Raw genomic sequence first — 22,950 nt, 5'->3', positions numbered from 1 at the left:
AGGTGACAGTTATTTTTGGGGTGTGCTCCCTAGGCCTCTGAGGAGAGCGTCAGGTATTCAGGACAGACAGACAGGCACAGCAAAGATTTCCCTTGAAGTCCTCAGAGTCATCAAAGGCACAGCAGGGCGGAGCTTTTGCAGGCCAGAGGGATTAGCTCTCTGCCTGGCGACCCCCACAGCCAGACTTTACTCACTCACTTGCTGGGAAGCTTCAGATGCAGTTTTTGGGGAGTGTGCTCCCTTGGCCTTTGAGGAGAGCTTCAGGTATTCAGGAAAGACCATTGTGAATGATCTTGATGAGGAATGAATCCTATTTGCCATGATTTTGTTGAGGATCTTTGCATCTGTGTTCATCAGGGATATTGGTCTATAATTTTCTTTTTTGGCAGCATCTCTGTCTGGTTTTGGTATCAAGGTGATGTTGACTTCATAAAAGCTGTTTGGAAGTGTTCCCAATGATTACTATTTTCTTTCCTTTGAGTTTATCAAAGGCTTCTATTTTCATCAATTCACATTCTTTGATTACTTTTTCCATTGTTTGATCATTTGCCTTAAGGTTCTTTTCCAATCTCTTCTGCTGTACGGAGTTGTTTTGTATTTCAACTTCCAGTTCACTGATTCAGTCCTTGGCTGCTGTTATCCTGTTGGAGAGGTTTTCCATTGAGTTTTTCAGTTTAGCTATCATGTTTTTCTGATCTGTTATTTTAATTTGGAGTTTTCTGATTTCTAGCTTTGTGTTCTGTTCAGCTAGAGCTGTTTTTTTTTTTAATTTCCATGAATATCCCTCATATTTCTATTCTAAGCTCCTTATCTGAGACATTAATCAGATGATTGGTATTTTTTTGGGTCATCAGAGCTATCATCTTCATTTTCTGTGTATGGTGTTTGCCTGTGAGGTTTCCCCATTGTCACACTTGTTTGTGATTTTTTTCTGCGTGTTATGGTGGGGTTCATTAGTTAGAAAGAGTGCATGGCTGAAAGTGGCCACGCACTTCTGGAGCCTCTAAGAGAGTGTTTTTGCTGGGCCCTTGCTGGCCTTCTCAGGAGAGCTTCACGAAACAGTATATGAGACAAGAGAAACATGCAAAGCCAACAGTCCTCTCAGTCTCTCCCAGTCATCAATCTCGCAGCAAGAGCAAACTTCTCACACTTTCACAGTCATTAGGAGCCACTGCTCTGCTGGCGCTCTGGTAGCCGGTTTTCACACACCCCCTCAGTCTGAGAAAGACTTTTCTTAAATTTTTTGTTTTAGGCCATACCTTACTTATTTCTGTTTCTATGCTCAGGGATTCACTCTTGAAAGGGTGTCTTACTAAATGACACTCATTTAGTACTAAGTGAAACTCATCAATGGGATAGAGAAAAGTGGACTGATATTTCTTGTTATACTGACATTTATTTTTATATTTTCAAAGTTTGAACCACATAAATGTGTTACCTATTAAAAATAGAATTAATAATTTTACAATGGTCTAAGGCAGTGCTTCTCAATTATTTTCTGTCATGCCCCCTAGGAAGAAGAAAACATTTTTGCACCCCACCCCACATGACTGTAAATAGTATCTTTATTAAAAAGAATGCTAAACAAAAATGTATAAAATAGTTTGAGCTGAATTTTTAATCAGAGGTGATGTCTGGATTAATGACTACAATGAGCACATTTTGCAATGCATAGCTTTTCAAAGCGGGGTTTGAAGCAGGACACAGCAACTCTCAGCTCCAGAGACTTACAGAGACATAAAGACAGGGCTTAGCTTGTTATGACAGTGTTTGCCAAGGTCAAACGCGACCCCTTTTATGGAACCTCATGCCCCCAGGGGATGCGCACCCCACTTTTTGAGAACCACTGGTCTAAGGACAGGCAATGCTGAGGAAGAGTCGGTGACATACATATTGAACTTCCTTGGGCCCTCAGGGACCTAGGACTTAATGTTATAGAACAACTGTGTTCTATAGAAGTTACATGGCTTTTTCCCAAGTGTTCATAGTGCCTGTCTGTCTTTGGATGAAACAAATGTGAGATTAAAGGGACAGTATCTGGGAGACAAGATGTGAAGGTCTAAGAATTCCAGAACTGTTGGCATTCAGGCTTCATTTCGCCTGGGTCCACAGGAAGCCTGGCCCCCTTGCTGAGAATACAAAATGGCAATGCACTTGGATACTTGCACAACATATAATTTATATATTCTTCAATTTACAAAGAATGGTCCCACACAGGAGTGAAATCCCTGTCATTCTGGAAGAGTGAGGAAAGAGATCTGAAAGGGGAAAAAGGAAAAAGAAGCTTTAAATATTGAACCCATAAAGGAGGACTTCTGCAAGTTTTAAATGTTACTCTATGTGCCTATTGGCTCTTCTCTTTACATGGAAATTTTATCCCCAGCCAACATCATGGTATTTTTCAGGTACAAACTTAAAACTTGAGCAGTCTGACCTGGAGCCTAGTCTATTTGAGATTTCTATTTGTCCTCCATACTGCAATTTTATTATTAAAAAAAAAGTGTTATTATTGCTTTTGTTTTTATTGTGGTTTGGTAGTCATTCTTAGCTGTGTTTAGGGTTCTGGCTCTACATTCCTTGGGTTGCTTCCAGTAGTGTTCAAGGATCCAATCAGAGCTAAAATTGTGCTTAACTAAGCCTTACCTATTGTGCTGTCTCTATGGTCCTGCGTCCCTGTAATTTTAATATATAGGACTTGGCAGGTAAAACATGAGTCTAGTGAAAGAAACACTAATTTTCCTAGAAATGTGTTCTGGAATACCACACAACCTTGTTGGGTTCCTTTCTATGGTAAAGGGTGCGTGCATGCAGAGCTTTGATAAAATTCTTCCAGGTTGTTTTTTTAAATAATGAGAGGCTGCTTCTGTTTCTACTCTCAGCATCAATGCAAGAGGGTCTGTTCTCTCATGTTCTTATCAAGATTGTGCATTTTCAGACTTTGCTAGGTTTGTCAAACTTTAAAGGATGGCTACAATTTTTACCTTTGTATAAGATTAGCCATTCATAGACTTTGAATGTGATTTGACCTTTATGGCTACAAAGAGAATCATGTCCTTTTCCATATAATATTTTCTGTGGGGGTAGGAAAGAGTACTTGTGGTTTACTCAAACTAGGTTCAGTTGCAAACAAAAAGGCATGTGCTTTAATCCCTGTACTATCGCTCCAACCCATTTTTGCATTTTGGCATGATAATTAAGCAGCCATTCTTTATCCCCTGGATTTTGATTTTTGCTTAGAAAAGGGTTTCCACTCTTTTTTTTTTTTTTAAATATGGAACGCTTCACGAATTTGCGTGTCATCCTTGCGCAGGGGCCATGCTAATCTTCTCTGTATCATTCCAATTTTAGTATATGTGCTGCCGAAGCGAGCACAGGTTTCCACTCTTAAATTATATATTATCTCTTTCATTGTTAAATTTTTTTCAGTTTTTATCTGAGTAGTGAAAATGAATAGCATCTCTTTTTGAGGGATGAAAGAAATGCACCATTAATGAAATACTTTTTTAAAACTGGGTATTTTTATCTTGTGGATTGACTACTGAATATAATAAGAACTTTATTCCTTGTCTTTCTAAGAGTGTTTTCAAATTATTTTTCATAATTTTAATCTAAAATTATATCTATAGAAATATTGCTAATGCTGATCAAACGTACTGCTGATTTTCCCATACTATACTTCAGGCAAATGGACAGAGAGTATTTTCTTCCATAACAATCTCCAGTTACAGATCCACTAAGCATGGAAATAAATTTGAAAGATTCCTCAGCTGAATATACATTAATTATTAATTACCAACATGTATCCACTTACAAACTTGATGTGTCAGATGGTTAATACCATGAGCTATAAGACACTCATGAAGAAAAAATTCTCCTGAAGTGTTTTATTCAAGGACATTAAAATGTCTTTACAAAAATTAGTCTTATTAACTTAGAATTTTAACTTAACTTCTTGATTTGTAAATTGTTCCAGAAGTTCGTTATCATAATCCTCCTTTCTCTAAACAACACTCCAAATAGTCATATTCTTTGGATAGTCTTATTCTTTGAATAGTCTTATTTTTTGGGAGAATTAAACAGAAATAAAATTGGTCATGTTGCATGCTGGTAAATTCCAGAATTCCTAGTAGAAACACAGTTCACTATCTGGATGTGACTCCATGGAATTCTACCACCAACACAGTCAAGAAATCTACATAAGAAGCAAAATATTCTCTATTACACTCTCCACTGTCACATGCATCTACCAGTGGGTAAAGAACAATGAGATGATTCTGCCAAAGAAACAAAAGACAAAGTAAAAAGAAAAACCAGAAAAAGTCAGTTTAGGCTCTTTCTATTTTGGAACTACCCACACCCCAACTTGGGGTATATAATTCCTGATTTTTATTTAACTTTATGGAATTCACTCTTCTCTCTCCTCTTATGGTTTTTCTTCTAATTTTTCTTGCTACATTAACTGTGCTCAGCACTAATTCCTGGCCCTGTGCTCAGGAATCATTCCTGGTGGGACTTGGTGTGACCATATAGGGAGATAGGAATCAAATCAGAATAGGGTACATGCAAGAATACTATCTGCTTTATTATTCTACCCCCAAACTTCTTAAATACAAGTCTTCTATTTCACATACACAGATTCACAAGACATAACTCTTTCATGCCATAAATATTAACACCATTCATTCCCCCCCCCAACTTTTCACTCAGTTCTAAAATTTAAAAAAGCACCCATAAATATGATAAAATTTAGATCCCCATTATCCAAACAAGCTAACTCTACTCTTTCTGATAATCAGTTCTTCAATGCCACATCTCTTTGTGATCACTGGTGTTTTTAATCAACAGCATCAGCATCAGTTACTCTAAAATTGGGTGGTCATATTTAACAAATAAAAATATTGATTGTAGAAAAAGTATAGCAGGTAAGGTACTTGCTTTGCATAAGGCCTAGGTTTGATCCCAAATACCTCATTCCAGGAGTGATCCCTAAACACAGAGCTAGGAGTAAGTAAAATAAAAGTAGAAATAAAGTTAGATATATCCCAGTTACATTTAAATTTAATATTATTTTATATAAAATAATTTGTGTAACATTTAGCACACTAAATACTATATTTTTATTGTTACCTAAAATTCAAGTTTAGTTGTTGCCACGTAATTTTATCATATCATTACCCTACGACAGCCTTCTTAGCACTTACGACAATAAAAAGGGACAGGGGAGAGTATGAGGTTAAGAGGCATATGTTTTACATGTGTGGGGCCCTAGATTGAGCTCCAGCACCACATGTACTCCTCTGAGCTTCAATAAGTGTAGCCCTAGTAACCTTGAGCACCATCAGGAAAGTTCTATTGATCCCCACCACACAGAGCAGCACCAGGTTCTCCAGGCCTATATTTAATGACCTGGCCTACTTGCTCAGTCACTCAGCAGTAGTAACTACTTTACCATAACCCCCTTAAATCACAATGTGTCTGAGACACAAGCCAGAACAACCCAACAGGGCACAAAAAGAGTGCTCCTGGGTATGTTATGATAGATCTCAGTGTAGTTATTTCTCTAACTGCACTCAGCACTCTTTGTGGTGAGCTTCGTGTCGTGAGCTGGACCTTCTACCCCTCCTCTCTTTTGTCTCTGAGAATTATGGTAAAAATGTATTTTAATTTTCTTAAAACCAATAGATGAGTGAGACTATTCTGCATCTCTCTCTCTCTCCCTCTGACTTATTTCACTCAGCATAATAGATTCCATGTACATCCATGTATAGAAAAATTTCATGACTTCATCTCTCCTGACGGCTACATAATATTCAGGTTTTTAAGTTCATTGTCTCAAAAGTACAAAGAGCTTCCTATAATATTTTTATTGTTTCTTTTATGGTTTACTAGCCATTTCTCAACTATAGTCACTATGATATTTTAAATTAGTTTTGTGGAAAAATGTTATTAATTCACATAATTAAATAACTGCTGTAAAGTTAGAATAAGTAATTTAATAATTGATTTATATTATCTTTTAAATTAAAATAAGCAACATACTAGATCTTGCAAATTTTAGTTCTTAGGATCATTAACTTGCAGATATTCATACTAACAAAAAATAAAATCATATTCTGTTATATTGAAGTGTTCATTTCAACCATAGCTCTTATTCCTTTAAGTACAGTGGTCACCCAGTTGCTCATATCTAAGAATGAGGTTCCTTGGTGGTACTGATATCTATCCTCCTTTCTTGTGCTGAGAACTATATTTTGGCCAATATGTCTCAACATCATTCGGCACATCACTAAATTATAATGCTCTGTGAACTACAGCCATTTTTTTTTGCTTTTATACACTATGGGTAATAAAATATGCTGCATTTGATTTAATTCCAAATTTAAATTTTATTTAATTTTGGCTTATAGTAGCTGTCAAAAAATGTGCTCTGGTTGTTATTGTTTGTGGATTTGTATTTGGACCACAACCACTTGTGATCAGAGATCATTCTCAGAGGGCTCAGGGGACCATAAGAGGCGTTGGTACTGGAATCTGTGTCACCCACATGACAACCACCTTACCTGCTATTCTCTACTTCTTGCTTCTCTTGCTTCTATTATTTTTAGCACTCAAATCTTCATCTATCATCTCTTTGTTTAGATATACTTCTTAATTTAGAAACTCTAGCTTGGAGATATAATGACTGAGGACCTTATGCTTAAAAAAAACCCTTCCTGTGGAAAGTTGAGTATCTACTTAACTGTGAAGTCAGGAAAATTAACCTTCCTGTTTGCTTAGGGTGTCATTCTTCTTAGGGTGTCATTGATCCTTATGTGCACTCTGTCCTGTTTATTATGTTAAATGTCAGCTCATAGGCTTTGGTTTGGGAAAGATGATCTTTGCACTAATATTTGTGCAGTTCACTTCTAAATAACTTGTTAGTTATTTTAGTTGACTTATTAGTCATTAAAACATGACTAAATAACTTGTTTGCCATGTTTTTTGGGTTGTTTTTCTTGAGGGAGAGAGCCAAACCTGATGATGTTCCTGGTTTACTCCTGACTCAGCACTCAGGATTTACCCCTGGCAGTCCTTAGGGGACCATCTGGGATACCTGAAATCGAACCCTGGTCTACCATATTCAAGTGAAGTACCTTTCTGCTGTACTATCTCTCTGCCCCGCCCCCCCAATTTGTTAGTAATGTTTTACAGAAACATTTGTCTCCAAATCTAGATTGTGTTAAACAAGAATTGCATTTCACTGTCTATTCTTTAAATCATATAAAGAAAACGATTTTAAGATGTCTAGCAAGTATCTTCATTACATAAAGAAGGCGTATAGAAATTCTCAAGTTTCATATTGTGGCAGATAGCCTTTACAGATAACCCTCTATACTGCTGGCTAGTCATGCCCTATGTCTGCTCTGCTCTTGAGTGGGAGGCTGGAGCTAGAAACTTACTCTGACTTATACAATGCGTAAAAGTGATAGAACATTGTGACTCATCTGATTGGCTTTATTGCTTTCTTGGCTTATGTACTTTGATGAAGCAAACTGCCATGTTGATGACTCCCAGGTGGCGAGGAACTGAGAATAGCTTATAATTAACATCTAACAGGGAATTGCGAAATTGCATGATTCCCCCACAGTAGACAGTAATTTATCTGAGATGTGAATTAAAAAATAGTGTTTTTCCCATTCTGTGTCTGCTGGATGTTTGGAATCAAGTTTAAACCCAGTCCCTGGAAGCTTTTCAAAACTTTTGATTTCCCCCTAATTCCTTTGCCTAGCCCTTATTAAGGAAGGATCTTTGGTCCTTCTACTCACCTAGAAGAACATAGTTGGTGGGGATGGGGTGGCAAATATTATGATTTAACAACTTAACAATAAAGATAGCTTATTCATGTGAGAAACTCATCTTTTTTACCCTTAAATATAAAATTACCCCCACATCACCATATGGATGCCAGCTGGGGGCCAGTCCATAATGGAAAAAATATTAAATTTGACCTGACCACCTTATTAGGAGCCCCCTTTATTTACAGAGTTGGATTAATTCCAGTGTACAGTTCATTGTAAGGCTCAAAAGCTGAGAAAAACAACTCTTTCCCTAACTGCACTGAACAAATGAACCAAAATTTATTTACCTGTAAACAATTTCCAACTGCTATCAACATCTCTTTTTCAGGATTTTGCAGTCAGACAAGTTGGCTGCCCCATCTCCCATTAAAAAATACCATTTAAAAAGGGTGCTACTTTAGTCAAACCAGATAATTTGATAAAACAGGAAACAATGAAAAATTAGTCTAGTTACAGAATACGACATTTCTAACACTCCAAAATGAATATCAGACTATAAGGTTTGCTGCTCTAATATGAAATGGCTCCTGATAGAGGCCATGATTGTCTTTTCTTATTTTTAGAGCCATTTTGAGTCATTTTTCTGGCTCATCATTTTAGTTTCTGAGGGGCCATGGTTATGGAGCAGGAGCTCCTAGAAGCCCCTCCCCCATGCCTGTTTCAGCCATAGTTTATCTGTGACAAGAGTAGATTATAGGTTTTCTCTTAGTGAAATACTCCAAATTAAGTGCATAAAAGGGTTTAAGAAGGTGAATAAATGAGAAAAAGAGAGGACACTTTTCTAGACCAAGACACAGTTCTCATCAGTCATATCACGTATTAAACCAGAAAGGATTTCATCAGATTTGACATAAACTTGACAAAAAAATGTCCAAGACTCTTTGATTATGAAACTGCATGTACTTGATTATTACTAGAGAAAGTAGACTACAAGTTTTGGGAAATTAGCCAATGATAAAATATCTACAAAGATCTTAAAAAATGTGAATATACATACATTGCAAGTGTTTTATTGGTAGAGAGGCCATCAAAGATGACTGGAGCCCACTGGCACAAAAGTTAGAGCCTAAGGCTAAAAGGACTACAAAAAATTTTGTCTTTTCCCTGGAGCAAAAGTAGCTTATACTTTTAGTTTAGTAAATTTTCTAAAATAATGTTTTAACTTGAGGATAACTTTTAGAAAACTCTTAATATCCCCTTTTTCTCATCTCCTAAACAGTTACTTCAATTGATGCAGTACAATGAAAGTATGGGTAAACCCACACAATAAGAAACCCTTAAAAGACATTTGCTTTGTATATATTAATTATAATTACTTTTAAAATTTGATTAGATGATTTGTGTATATTAATTTAGTACACTGAAAAGAAGAGCAAAAAGAAAGGTTATCTTCTAGTTTTTGTTTTTCATCTTAACTATACAGTGTCTCCTTAGCCAAAGAGTCTACTGAAAATCAAGCAAATTAGACAATTTGGTGGGTTGAGTAGGAATTTGAGGTGCTTTAATATTTAAAGTCATATAATCAAATTCTTCCACGAGTCTATGGTTCTAGTTACTTCCAGATAGACTATGTAACTGTCAGCTTGATCCCTAACTTGATATACAGTAACAGCTCCTAACACAATAAAGAACAAAACTAAAATGTCCTTAACTTTTTTTTTGCAAAATCCTAAGGGTAAACATATAGCCAGGGGACAGTATTTTCAGATTCATAAGAAGCTATGGTACAGATCTACTTTTGGATGTTATCACATTACCCACTTGACAAGAATATATGTATATAGAAGTATTTTATCTAAAAGAAAGAGATAACTGCACTTTACTACAATTTTCCTTTGTACTTTCCAAACCTTCCACTCATATTTCCCATAAAAGGTATCAGAATGAGGATTTGGTCAGACACACTCACATTTAGTGCTGTTACTAAAGGGGATACACTACTATTTCAAAAGATATTGCAGGGCTGGAAAAAGACAGCAGGTAGAGCATAGTTTGTTGTATTCAATCCCAGGCACCCCCATACTGTGCCAGGGGTAAGCCGTGAGCTCTGCCAGGTGTGACCCATTTTCAAAATAGGAATGCATGGGAGACTAGTTATTTTGAAGACAACATTGTCTACACCATAATTCAGCTCTGGATTTCAGAACCAATCTTTAAATTAAAATTTTTAGAACCGAATTTTATTTCAATGTTCTGTTTTGTTTTTTCTTTTTGAGTGACATTATTTGGGGCTATGCTCAGGAATTACTCTGTTCTGTTCTCAGGGATCATTTGTAGCAGAGCTTGGAGGAAACATTTTGTGGTAGCAGGGGACAAATCAATGTCTTGTTTTATGAAGAAAAACAGAGGGGAAGGGAGATAAGCAGCAGATAATGAAGAAAATGAGGAATAGAGGAAGGAAAGAGGAGGGTTGGAGGAGGTGGAAAGAGGAGTGTGGGGGAAGAGATGTGTGTTGTCTTCACTGAAACTTACAGGAGTCCTCTGAAGCAATTCTATAGCAAGAACTCTGAAGTTCTAGAATTAATTCAAGAGGCAACACATTATCACATAACACGTCAAGGTCTGAAAAGTTCCTAAAGAAGGTAGTCACTGATAAGTGGGAGACTTAAAGGTCCTTAAAGGTCTCTGAAAAACTTTAAACTATTTATCATTTTTCAAGTTTCCTTCTACAAAAAATGCTGAGTTCTTTAGTAGGGGTGACATTCAAACAGGCTAAAATAATATCATTCTATTAAATTTGTCTTTTGAAGGGGAATATGTGAAGTACCCAAGGAATAAAGGACTACAGATGATTTTTTTTTCCTTTATACTCATATTTTTATTTGACCAATATTTTTATATAACTTAATTCTAAATAATTTCTAATTTTCAGATACATTTGTGTGTGGATATATTACATGCATATATATGATAGAATTCATTTATTTTCACAGATTTTATGGTTTGACTCAGAAATATTCAAACTTAGCATTAATCTGAAGGTTTATATTTTTATCTGAAATGTTCTGCTATTTCATTATATTCACCTATAAACTATATTTTCTTTCATAAATTTAAGAACATCAACATATGTGACATTTATTTCCTCTTAAGTTAATCCTTAACTATTCATTATTTACTTTAAATATGTTAATAAGTATAAAATAATAGGATAAGTATTACTAAAGTTATTAATAATTGAAACTTTTTAAAAATAATTTTTATTTTGACCACAGTAGATTACAAATCTTTCACAGTAACAATTTAGGTACATAGTGACATTGAATCAGGGGCATTCCTACCACCATTGTTGTCTTTCCTCCACCCTTGTTCCCAGCAAGCATCCCATAACCCCCTCTTTTGCCCCCTGAACTGCTACTATAAGAGGTCCCCTCTGCATCTAGCTTGTTGTAGATTGGCTTTCGATTTTGTTTTTGGTTTTGGATTTGGTACCTAAGTCTGATCATTTTTTATTTCTACTCAATGTTCATATGACTATTTGGTCTTGGTAACCTCCATTATTTCTCCCCCAATTTGTGAGGCAGAACAAGATGGTCCAAGTGATATTGTTCTGTTAGAAGAAAAGAAAAAGGAAAAGAGGCAAAAGTCAAACAAAAATGGGAGGAGTCCTTCTAGAGATTATAAGAGAAGGGAAAAAGGAAGAAAAAAACATAACAATTCAAAAGAAGTTATATTTTGTGATCTTTAGAGTTGTTTTTGTTTGTTTGTTTGTTCTTGCTTTGCTTTGTGGCCACACACATAGCAAAGCTCAGGAATTATTTCTGGCTCTTCACTCAAAAATTATTCCTAGCGGTACACAGGGGACCATATAGAATGCAGGACATTGTAATTGGTTCTGCTGTGTGCAAGGAAAAAATTATCCCTGTTGTTACTAACATTAAAGCCTGATTTTTAAAATTATGTCTTTATATTGTTGAACATATATCTTTGAGCTAAGTAAAATTGTATTGTTAAAGATTTATATTTTTTAAAACTTAAAATTTATTTAATGAGTCACCATGAAATAGAGTTGTATAGTGTTTATGTTTGAGATAAAACATAAAGAAAAAAACACTTTTTTCAAACAAAACACTTTTCAAAACATAGACAGTTTTATATGTAAAATTAAAATGTAGTTTGCCCTGGTTTTTTAGTTGAACACTATGCTTTTTTTTTTTTTTTTTTAAATGTAATTTTTATTTTGATCATAGTGGCTTACATATTGTTGACAATAATATTTTAGGTATATATTTACATATAATCCGGGGGGATTCCCATCCCTAAATTGTCCTCCCTACACCTCCGTTTTTGTCCTACCTCCCTTTTCCTCTTCCCTCTCCCCCAGGGCGTCTAGAATATGTGGTCCCCTCTGTATCTAACCTACTACTTAGTAGTCTTGCATCAGTTTGGTCTTGATGTCTCCCTGATTTCCCCCTCTAAGTGGGGGCAGGGCTAGCTAGTTCAAGTTGCGTGGTTTTGCCTGAAAAGGTGAAAATATATAAACTGGGGGTAAAAGTCTAATACCCCGAAGATGGGCAGAATCCTTCTAGAGGTTCTCATCATCGATTTGGGAAATGAGTGAGAGAAAGAATGTGAAACACTCCACCAGTACCAAAAAAAGTGTCAAATATCCAGTGAGGACTCCAGCTGTATCGATAAGCACCACTAAAGACAGATAAACAAAATAAAACAAAACAAACAAAAACCAAAAACAACAACAACAAAAAAAAAGAAACACGCCGTGGTCTTGAAATAAGAAACCTGGCGTAGCCCCTCTCGAAAGAAAAGGAAGAGAGAAAAGAAGAAAAGTAAATAAATAAATAAATAAGGATATCTGGGGACAACGATTTCAATAATCACATCCAAACAGAGAAATCGACCAAAATAGCTAGGTAAATAAAAATAATAATAACAATAATAAATGAAGGTAATATATATATATATACATATACATATATATATATAAATGTCCAAGGTTTTGTGTTTTTTTTCTTTTTTTTTCCCTTCTGCCCTGGCACAGTAAATATTGGGGTCATTCGAAAAGGAATTCACTTGCCCTATGCGATATGGGGTTTCTCCGTCCTTGGAGTATACTGTCATGGGATCAACTCTAGTCTTTGCTCAGGATCATTACTCTCCCGGTGGTGGGTTTATTTATTTATTTATTTATTTTTTTGGTGTGTGGAAGACTTCTGCTCTGTGCAGGGTGATGCAATCAGAGCTCTGTGTTTAGAGGTCTCAGTATCCGTACAGATCCTGAGATGGGACTTATGGTGAAGTCAGTCTTTGTGAATCTAGAGGTTCTGTTACCTCAGTGCCATTTTAATCCGTCTTCTGTGGTTGGTGATCTTAGTCTTTGCCCTGAACCTAGGATGGCATCTAGGATAGCGTCTTTCTTTGTGCTTCCAGAAGCCCCTTTCCGTTACAATTGTCTCTGTCGGATCTTTGGGACTGAGGATCATGCTTATTGTGCAGGTCTTAGTTCAAACCCTAGACTAGGGCTTTTTTATTGGTCCCAAGATGTATACAGTCTGGTCGTGGTTCTCGTATCCAGTCATCTGTAAAACACAATCTTGGCTTTTGGACCTACCAAAGGGTGCCACGTCTTCTGGTTTTGTCTTGTCGTTGGCTGGTGAGGTAGGCTAAACTGCTCTGAGGTCAAGTTGTTCACATTTTCCTCATTGTCGGGATATCGTGTTTAGGCTGGCCCTTGTTGTTGACCCTGCAGTACTAATGCTGTCCCAGATGGAGTTTGTTTCTTGCAGCTGTTGTGAAGAGCTGTGCCGTTTCTATGTCTGGGATCCAGGGTTCAAGGTTGGTTGAGTGGTGTCTAATCACCTGAGGTCTAAGTTGATTCCACATGACATATTTTCAAGGTAGGAGATAACCCTGTATTGTAAACAACTATGAGTTCCTATCTTTAGTAGATAAGCTCTATTTTTTTTTTTATGTAAGATTTCCCCTTTATTTAGTGTGCCTTTGCAGCGGGAAGTGGTGCTCCATTATACTGTCGGTGTATTTGGATTGGACAGAGTGGGTAACAAAAATAGGTCGCATACCCAAAAACGATTTAAAAAAAAAAAAAAAAAGAAATAAAAGTGTATGTGCCCACAAATATATATGTAGGGCAAACATTTAAAAAAAAAAAAAAGAGAGAGAGATAAAATGAGTTAGCGAAATTTTTAAAGGACCAAAGTGGTGCAAGAGACTACTTTACATTTGGAGGAGAACATGTAAAGAGGTGGTGTATTACAGGTCTTATGCCTATGTTGAAAGTACAGTTTTTCCCGTTGTCTTTTGGATTTTTCTTGTGGTGTGTGGGTTCCCAGGCATCTTCCAATCACTCCCCCTGACCTTCTTCATATTGGTAAAAATTTGCGGCAGGGAATTCTTGGAAGAGTTCTTGCATTGGGGATACTATTGGACCTAAGTCCGGTTTCAGGAAACAGTCCACGTTAGGGGGAGATGGTAGGGAGGGCCTCGTAGCATGAGTCTTCAGGGAAGTTGGCTGTCTTTTCTTGCAGGAGATGAGGTGTGGGATTGGCTGGGTGTCCCCTCGCCTGGTTGCTGGGTACTGGTTCGTTGGGTAGGAGGTCGATCTTGATGCCTAAGAGATTAGGGACTGAGGGTGGAGAGTTTTAATATGGTGGGAGATCTGGATGGGATTGAGGGGTGATGGGATAGTTGGATTTCCGGGGGGGGGGGGGAAGGGGAAGGTATAAGGGAGGGGTATGAAGGAAGAGAAAAGAGAAAATACCGTAGAAAGGGAGAAGAGAAAGGGGAAAAAGTAAAGAGAAGAATAGAAGAGAAAAAAAAGAAAAAAAAGAAAAAAGTAGCGAGAAGAAAGGAGAGAGTAGCAAGGGAATGCTGGTTTGGTTGAATGTGTTCGATGACTAGAGCCTGTAGTTTAGGTCTGTACGTCGTCACACGTACTGCTTTGGTGGTCTGACTGGTCCCGTGCTTCAATTCCTAAAAGAAGGTTTAACCTAGAAATAAAGTCTATGTTAAAGAGTTTTCTCGTGCCATCTCGTCTTGCAAACAAGGTATGGTATCTCGTGTGGTATCCCGAGTTGCCATCTTAGTTTGTCCGCCCTTTGTATCTAAGGGTGCCTGTGGACAGAAAAGCTGAGAGGTTATTTAAAATGTAGCAAGGTAAAGGAATTAAAACGTAGTGTTATGGTATATTGCCATTGCAGTCCGTGATTTCCTGTGGTGTTCTATACTTGTGTTCCTGTTTACGATCTCTAAGGGATTATTGTGAGCTTTTGTTGTGGGGGTCTGATTACGTACCTGTTCTCTCTATGTTGCTGTTTCTGTTGTTGCTGTTTTCTTTGTGGTATAATGAGCCGTCAAGAGTTTGCGTTGTTCCTTTTTCATGTATTTTGGACACTGCTCCCACGTATATGTTGACTATTACAGTGTTCAGAGTTTCTACCCTGTTAAACCCTGTTGTATGATTGTTAGGTATTAGTTGTGTGTAAAATATATGTTCTAGGTGTTTCAGAATAGTGCTACCATTCTGTGTTTTTCTTTTGTCTTCTGACTTACTTCGTTTAACATAACATGATCTAGGTCCATCCATGTTGCTGCAAAGTCTGTGATTGTATCATTTCTAACTGCCATGTAATATTCCATTGTGTATATGTACCACATCTTAATGATCCATTCATCCGTTGTTGGACACCTAGGTTGGTTCCAAGATTTGGCTATTATACTGAGTGCTGCAATAAATAGTGGGGTGCATACGTATTTTGGAATGAATGTCCTTCCATCTTGTGGATATATGCCTAGGAGAGCAATTGCTGGGTCAAATGGCAGCTCAATTCTGAGTTCTTTGAGCACTCTCCAGACTTTCCTCCATAGGTGTTGGACTAGGGGGCATTCCCACCAGCAGTGGATGAGAGTTCCTTTCATACCGCATCCCCGCCAACAAAGGTTGTTTCCATTATTTTTGATGTGAGCCATCCTCACTGGTGTAAGGTGGTATCTCATTGTTGTCTTGATTTGGATCTCCCTGATGATGAGTGAAGGTGAGCATGTTTTCATGTGTTTGTTGGCCATCCTTCTGTCTTCATCAGAGAAGTGTCTATTCATTTCATCTCCCCATTTTTTATGGCTTTATTTGGTTTTGGGGGGCTCAGCTTTCTGAGTGCTTTGTATGTTCTAGATATCAGCCCTTTATCTGATATGTCGAGTGAAAAGATTTTTTCCCATTCTGTTAACTGTCTTCTTGCATTAAGTAGGGTTTCTTTTGCCATGCAGAAGCTTTTAAGTTTAATGTAGTCCCATTTGTTTATATTTGATGCTAATGTTCTTGCCATTGGTGCTCCATTCTCAAAGACCTTTTTGATGTATAGGTCTTCGAGTGTTCTACCTATTTTATTCTCGATAAACTTTATAGATTCAGGTCTGATTTCAAGGTCTTTGATCCATTTTGAGTTAACTTTTGTATAAGGGGTGAGGTATGGGTCAATCTTCACTTTCGTACATGTGGTTTTCCAGTTGTACCAACACCATTTGTTGAATAGACTTCCTTTGTTCCATTTCAGGTTCTTACCTCTTTTATCAAATATTAGTTGGCTGTATATCTTGGGGTTTATGTCTGGGAATTCTGTTCTGACCCACTGGTCTGAAGTCCTGTCTCTGTTCCAGTACCATGCTGTTTTGACTACTATGGCTTTATAGTATAGTTTCAAGTTAGGTAAGGAGATGCCTCCCAGCTTTTTGTTTTTCAGTATGTTTTTGGCTATCCTGGGTCTTTTGTGGTTCCAGATAAATTTTATGATTGATTGTTCTATTTCTTTAAAGAATGGTGTCTGGATTTGGATAGGGATTGCATTAAATCTATATAGTAGTTTGGGTAGGATAGTCATTTTGACTATGTTAATTCTACCTATCCATGAGCATGGGATGTTTTTCCAATTCTTTAGATCGTCTTCAATTTCTTTCTGAAGCATTTTGAAGTTTCCCTGGTATAGGTCTTTCACTTCCCTTGTAAGGTTGATTCCTAGGTACCTGATATTTTTTGATACTATTTTAAATGGTATTGTGTTTTTAATCTCTCTCTCCTCGATTTCGTTGTTTGTATATAGAAATGCTACTGTCTTTTGTGTATTGACTTTGTATCCAGCCACTTTGCTGTATTGGTTAATTGTTTCTAGGAGTTTTACTGTGGACTCTTTAGGATTTTCGATGTATATCATCATATCATCTGCAAATAGAGATAGCTTGTGTTCCTCTTTCCCAATTTGGATTCCTTTGATTCCCTTCTCTTGTCGGATTGCTATTGCTAGGACTTCTAGGGTTATATTGAATAAGAGTGGAGAGAGTGGACAGCCTTGTCTAGTTCCTGACCTTAATGGAAATGCTTCTAGTTTCTCGCCATTAAGTATAATGTTGGCTGTAGGCTTTTCATAGATAGCTGTGACTATCTTGAGGAAGGTTCCTTCTAACCCTATTTTGCTGAGTGTCGTTAACATGAAAGGGTGTTGGATCTTGTCAAATGCCTTCTCTGCATCGATTGATATGATCATGTGGTTTTTGTTTTTCTTGTTGTTGATGTGATGTATAATGTTGATTGATTTGCGTATGTTGAACCAACCTTGCATTCCTGGTATAAATCCCACTTGGTCATGATGTATGATCTTTTTGATGAAGTGCTGGATTCGGTTTGCTAATATTTTGTTGAGTATCTTTGCATCTATGTTCATTAGTGAGATTGGTCTGTAGTTTTCTTTCTTGGTGGTATCTTTGCCATCTTTGGGAATGAGTGTGATATTTGCCTCGTAGAAGGAGTTAGGGAGGATTCCTGTTTTTTCTATGGCTTGGAAGAGCCTATGGAAAAGTGGTAGTAAATCTTCCCGGAACGTTTGGTAGAATTCACCTGTAAGTCCATCTGGGCCTGGGCTTTTGTTCTTAGGGAGTTTTTTAATTACATCTTCAATTTCCTCTGAGGTGATTGGTCTGTTTAGGCTTTCTAGTTCTTCCTTTTCCAGTCTCGGAAGAGGGTGTTTGTCCAAGAATCTGTCAATTTCTTCTGGGTTCTCTATCTTAGCTGAGTATAGTTGTTCATAATATGATCTTATGATATGTTGTATTTCTTGAGGTTCTGTTGTAATCTCTCCCCTTTCATTTGTGATCCTACTGATTTGGGTGTTTTCCCTCTTCTTTTTGGTGAGTTTTGCCAGTGGTTTGTCTATCTTGTTTATTTTTTCGAAAAACCAACTCCTGGTTTCATTGATTTTTTGTATTGTTTTTTTAGTTTCTATGTTGTTTATTTCTGCTCTGGTTTTTATTATTTCTTGCCTTCTGGTTGTGGTTGGATTTCTCTGTTGCTGTTGTTCCAATTCTTTGAGGTGATCTTTTAAACTGTTGGTTTTGTTATTTTCTTGTTTCTTGACATAGGCCTGTATCGCTATGAGTTTCCCCCTAATTACTGCTTTTGCTGTGTCCCATAAATTTTGACATGTTGTCTCTTCATTGTCATTTGTCTCAAGGAATCTTTTTATTTCTTCCTTGAGTTGTTCTTTGATCCAGCTGTTGTTGAGCAGCATGTTGTTTAATCTCCAGGTATTGGTTTTTCTCCATTTTTTCTTCTTGACATCGATTTTGAGTTCTGTTGCATAGTGATCTGAAAGGGTACTTCTAATGATCCTTACCTTTGTGGTCTTATATAGGTTGGTTTTGTATCCCAAGACATGGTCTATTCTGGAGAAGGTTCCATGTGGGCTCGAGAAGAATGTGTATTCTGCTTTCTGGGGATGGAGGGCTCTATATAAGTCTATTAGCCCCAAATCTTCTAATTTTTCATTTAGAGCTCTTATTTCTTTGCTATTTTTCTGTTTGGTGGATCTGTCCAGTGGTGATAGTGGAGTATTGAGGTCCCCTACTACTATCACATTTCCCTTCATGTGTTTCTCCAGGTTTACGAGCAGTTGCCTCACATATTTTGCTGACTCTACATTGGGTGCATAGATATTGACCAGGGTTAGTGTTTCTTGATCTAATGTTCCCCTGATCAGTATGTAGTGACCCTCTTTATCTCTGACCACTTTCTTGAGGTTGAATGCAATTTGGTCTGATATAAGAATGGCTGTCCCTGCTCTTTTTTGTTTTCCATTGGCCTGAATAATTACTTTCCATCCTTTGATTCTAAGCCTATGCTTGTCCTGTAGCTGTAGGTGTGTTTCTTGTAGGCAACAGAAGTCCGGTTTATTTTTCCTAATCCAGTTCTCTACTATGTGTCTTTTAATTGGAGAGTTTAGTCCATTAACATTTAGGGAGATTATTGAGAGAGAGGACTGTTGTGCAGTTGTGTTGTGTAGGGTGGCTTTTGTTACAATCGGGGGTTTGGTTTGTGTAGTTCATCTCTGAGTAGGTCGTTTAGGATCGGCTTTGTTTGCACAAATAGCTCTAGTTCGGTCTTGTTTGAGAATGTTTTCAGTCTGTTCTCCCATATGAATGATAATTTTGCCGGGTATTGGACTCTAGGTTGGAAGTTTCTTTCATTCAGTCGTTTAAATATGTCATTCCACTGTCTCCTTGCTTGAATTATTTCGATTGGGAGATCTGGTTTGATTCTTATGTCCCTACCTTTGTACTTGAGGTTTTTTTTCTCTCTTATTGCCTTAAGAAGTTCCTCTTTCTCTTTGTTTTTTGCCATTTGGATTACTATATGTCTTGGTGTAGGTTTATTAGGATCTATCTTACTAGGAACTCTCTTGATTTCCTGGAATTGCCCTGAAGTTTCATTCCAAAGGGTGGGGAAGTTCTCTGCTATTATCTCTCTGACTACTTGTTCTTCCCCTTTCCCTATTTCCTCCCCTTCTGGTATACCCACGATTCTTAGATTGTTTCTTTTGTCCTTGTTCATTAGGTACTGGACTTTTCCTTCCAGTGTTTTGCCTTTTATTTCTTTGTTGGTTTCTTGGTCATTTTTTATTTGCAGTTTTCCTTCGAGTTCTTCGATGTGTTTCTCCAACTCTGTGTTTCTGCTAGTAAGGCTTGTTACTTTGTCTGTTAATTCCTTCACTTCTTTTTGAATGAACTCTCTCATACTCTTTAACATTTCTTCTTTAATTTGGGTGATTCGTTCCTCCATAGATATCTTATACTCAGTAGCTAAAGTTTCTCTCATTTCTTTTATTAGTTCTTGTGTTTCCTTCCTCATTGCTGCTTTTAGGTCACTTTCCCACAAATCTGTGCGTTTTGGCGGACTTGGAAATTTGTTAGGGTTTGTCTCCGTATCTTCAGATCTTAGGGTTCTCTTTGATTTACCCATATTTCCTTGTGTTTATTGGTGTGCTTTGGAGAGCTGTTTCTTCCAATTTCAGTCTGTTTTGATCCCCTGTGGTGTGGGAATGGGTCCCCTCCCTGAGGGTGGATCTAGTGGTACTGTTGGGTGGGCTTGCCCCGGTTTGGCTCCTCTTGTGCTCTTTTTGTGGCCTGATTCGTTGCTTTGCCCTATTGTTGTCAGCTATTTCTGGGAGGCAGGAAATACCCGACGGGGGGCGGGCACGTTCACGCTGTCCGCGTGGGTGAGCAGAACTTCCCTACCTTCCTGTGGGCAAAGGACCCCCAGCAGGAGGAAGGCAGCCGGTCGCACGGTCGGGGCGGGCGGGAGAGACTTCCTTACCCTCCCGGGAGCAAGGGAACCCCAGCAGGAGGCAGACAGCCGGTCCCACGGTCGAGGCGGGTGGGTGGGATTTTCTTACCTTCCCTGGGGCAAGGGAACCCCCGCAGGAGGAAGGGAGTCGTTCGCGCGGTCGGGGAAGGCGGGAGGGACTTCCTTACCTTCCCGGGGGCAAGGGAGCCCCAGCAGGAGGAAGGCAGCCGGTCGCAGGGCGACTACAGATGATTTTTGCCTTCTCAGTTGGCTTGTACATAATCAAATGCTCGGGTTAGAATTACCCTTTCCCTGAAGCCTCATCATTTGAGAAAGGGATTACTATCACTTGAAAATGGCCCTTAATGTGAGTCATTAGGAATTCCAGACTTTTGAGAGTTGACCTCTGTGAGAAAGGTCAAGTAGGCAAAACATGATACTACCCCCCCCCCTTTGAGAATCAATACCGATGTTTGGTTGAACAATTATAAAGCTATCTGAAAAGTTGAAATGTGACATGTCTGGAACCCTGCCAGCCTTCTTATTTGAGAAAATTTTCTATTTAGGAAGTCTGTAACTTGTTACTTTTTTACCTGCATATAAAAAGTAGGGCAGAATTAACACTGAAACTATTATCATAAAACCAGGTTAAAGTCTGAGATATCACTTCACTAGATGCAATTTGATTTTTCAATGTACACAGGCCACAAGAATAGCACTGTTATCTAATCAGTCAGTTCTTCAACCACACAGTCTTTGGTCACAGGTGATATTTCTTAGTCGTTGGTTTATTGTGTTTAATCTTTACATGAGAAATTTATATTCTCAGGGTCACTGATGATACAGACACTTAACTGATATTTATGAAAATTATTTATAGAATGAGTGTCAGTGTTATAAAGGTTTATTAGTATTGATGTCCCCTAAACTCAGTCTGCCACTATTTAATATCTATCATACACTAAACCAACAAAAAAAGTTGACTGTAAAGAATCAGGTATTCCGTATGTTCAAGTGAATATGTTTTATTAAATGCATACTAGTACTGTTTTATAGTATGTGAGTATACATAATAAATTAAAATGAAAATATTTATTAAATATAGATATAATACTAGAACATAATTATTCAGATGAAAATCAACATAAACCCATTTTTAAGTATCTTTTGGTCACTCCAAATGGATCTTGCTCATAAAAAAATACACTGATTTTTCCCTGTGGAAAAAATTAATTCCATAGCATGTACTTTGGGGCATGTTTTATTTTATAGCCTTCAGCAAGCAAAATTGCTGATGCAAAATGATTTCAATGATACAGTGGCTACTTCCCAATCAAGCAAATAAAAACCTCTCATTAATGCACTTTAATTATATTCTTACAGTAGAGTATTATTCAGGGCACTTCTGGCTGCACGTAAAGCAATGGCTCAGAAATGCTGCACGGTTCTCGACTATCAGAGCAGTTTCGAAAGTGTAGAAACTTCCTGTAATCTCTCTGTTGGATTGAAGTTTTCACTTTAATATGTGTAGATATGTCTTCTTCTTTAACTTGAGTTTGTATTTAAATAATTTCAAAATATATTTCCAATGTTTGGCTTCCCAGCATTTGCACAAAAAATAAGAAAAATGTCACAAGGCATCCTTAACCTTAGCTATGGATGTAAGACTATGCCCATCACAGAAGATATGGACTTACCTGTAAGGACTTTTGTGTGTGCCCTGCACCTTGCAGTGCAGAATGGTTAGTATATATTAAGCTGTTTCCTCCACAGGTCATGTGATTTTAACCCCAGAATCTGACCAAAAATTATATAGGTAAATGAAAAGACAAATACACAAATAAAGCCATCTGCAGAATTTTAAACTCGCCTCTTACAATATTTCACAGTAACTTCTACATTGTATTTTACAGTTTTCGAAGTTAAATAATAAATGCTCATGGAAGGATAGTGGTGGACCAGAGGCACTATCTCTTTGAGGACTTTTCCAATTTGCTGGCTGGTGATTTCCTCTGGGGTGTAGGTATTTTGGAAGGCTTGGCTGTAGAGGGCCGAGAACCTGCTCGCGGTGTAGGTCTTTGTGTTGTGGGCACAGTCTCCACGTCTGAGCACACAGATTGGATTTCTGAGATGTCAAAATCTGATGCATCACTCCCTCGGCGACTGCTGGCCCTGCTACCAGCTTTGCTTCCAGCTCTGCTTCCAGGTCGGCTGGGGGTCTTCTTGGGATCTGAGGAGAAAGGGCAAAGTTGAAGGTAATCTAATTATTGGCATATCTATACAGATAATATATACCCATCACACCTTAAATCTCCTTTTCTTATCCCTAGTAGGCAGTCTGTAATACTTGTGGAATGTGTGGTCTTTTTCGTGTTCCACCAAGATAGAACACAGAACCTTTTAAAGGCAAAGACAGAATTTAGCCCATTACTTCAGATTATACTTCCAAACTTTATAACATGTACCCTGTGTTGTGTGCTGTGAAAACACACAGCAAACTTTGAGCTGTAAGCTTTGTCCATGTCTAAA

General features: G+C 37.7%; 1 protein-coding gene and 1 non-coding gene across 4 annotated transcripts in view; both read right to left on the bottom strand.

Moving 5' to 3' along the window:
* Positions 1–3,265: 3,265 nt before the first annotated feature.
* On the bottom strand, positions 3,266–3,372 carry LOC126015056 (U6 spliceosomal RNA). The gene has a single exon (XR_007497959.1). It is a non-coding gene; the product is annotated as a U6 spliceosomal RNA (small nuclear RNA).
* Positions 3,373–21,430: 18,058 nt separating this feature from the next.
* Positions 21,431–22,950, bottom strand: part of DST (dystonin) — a 541,070-nt gene continuing 539,550 nt past the window's right edge. For all 3 annotated transcript variants that reach the window (XM_049776729.1, XM_049776730.1, XM_049776727.1), the window contains one exon: positions 21,431–22,651. In XM_049776729.1, the coding sequence (XP_049632686.1) occupies positions 22,389–22,651 (263 nt within the window). In that variant the 3' untranslated portion in view covers positions 21,431–22,388. The remainder of the gene's footprint in view (positions 22,652–22,950) is intronic.

Source organism: Suncus etruscus, chromosome 7 (assembly GCF_024139225.1).
Source record: "Suncus etruscus isolate mSunEtr1 chromosome 7, mSunEtr1.pri.cur, whole genome shotgun sequence".
NCBI classification, from domain to species: Eukaryota; Metazoa; Chordata; class Mammalia; order Eulipotyphla; family Soricidae; genus Suncus; species Suncus etruscus.
Note: the sequence above shows the minus strand (reverse complement) of the source record. Positions and strands in the feature narration are given on the sequence as shown.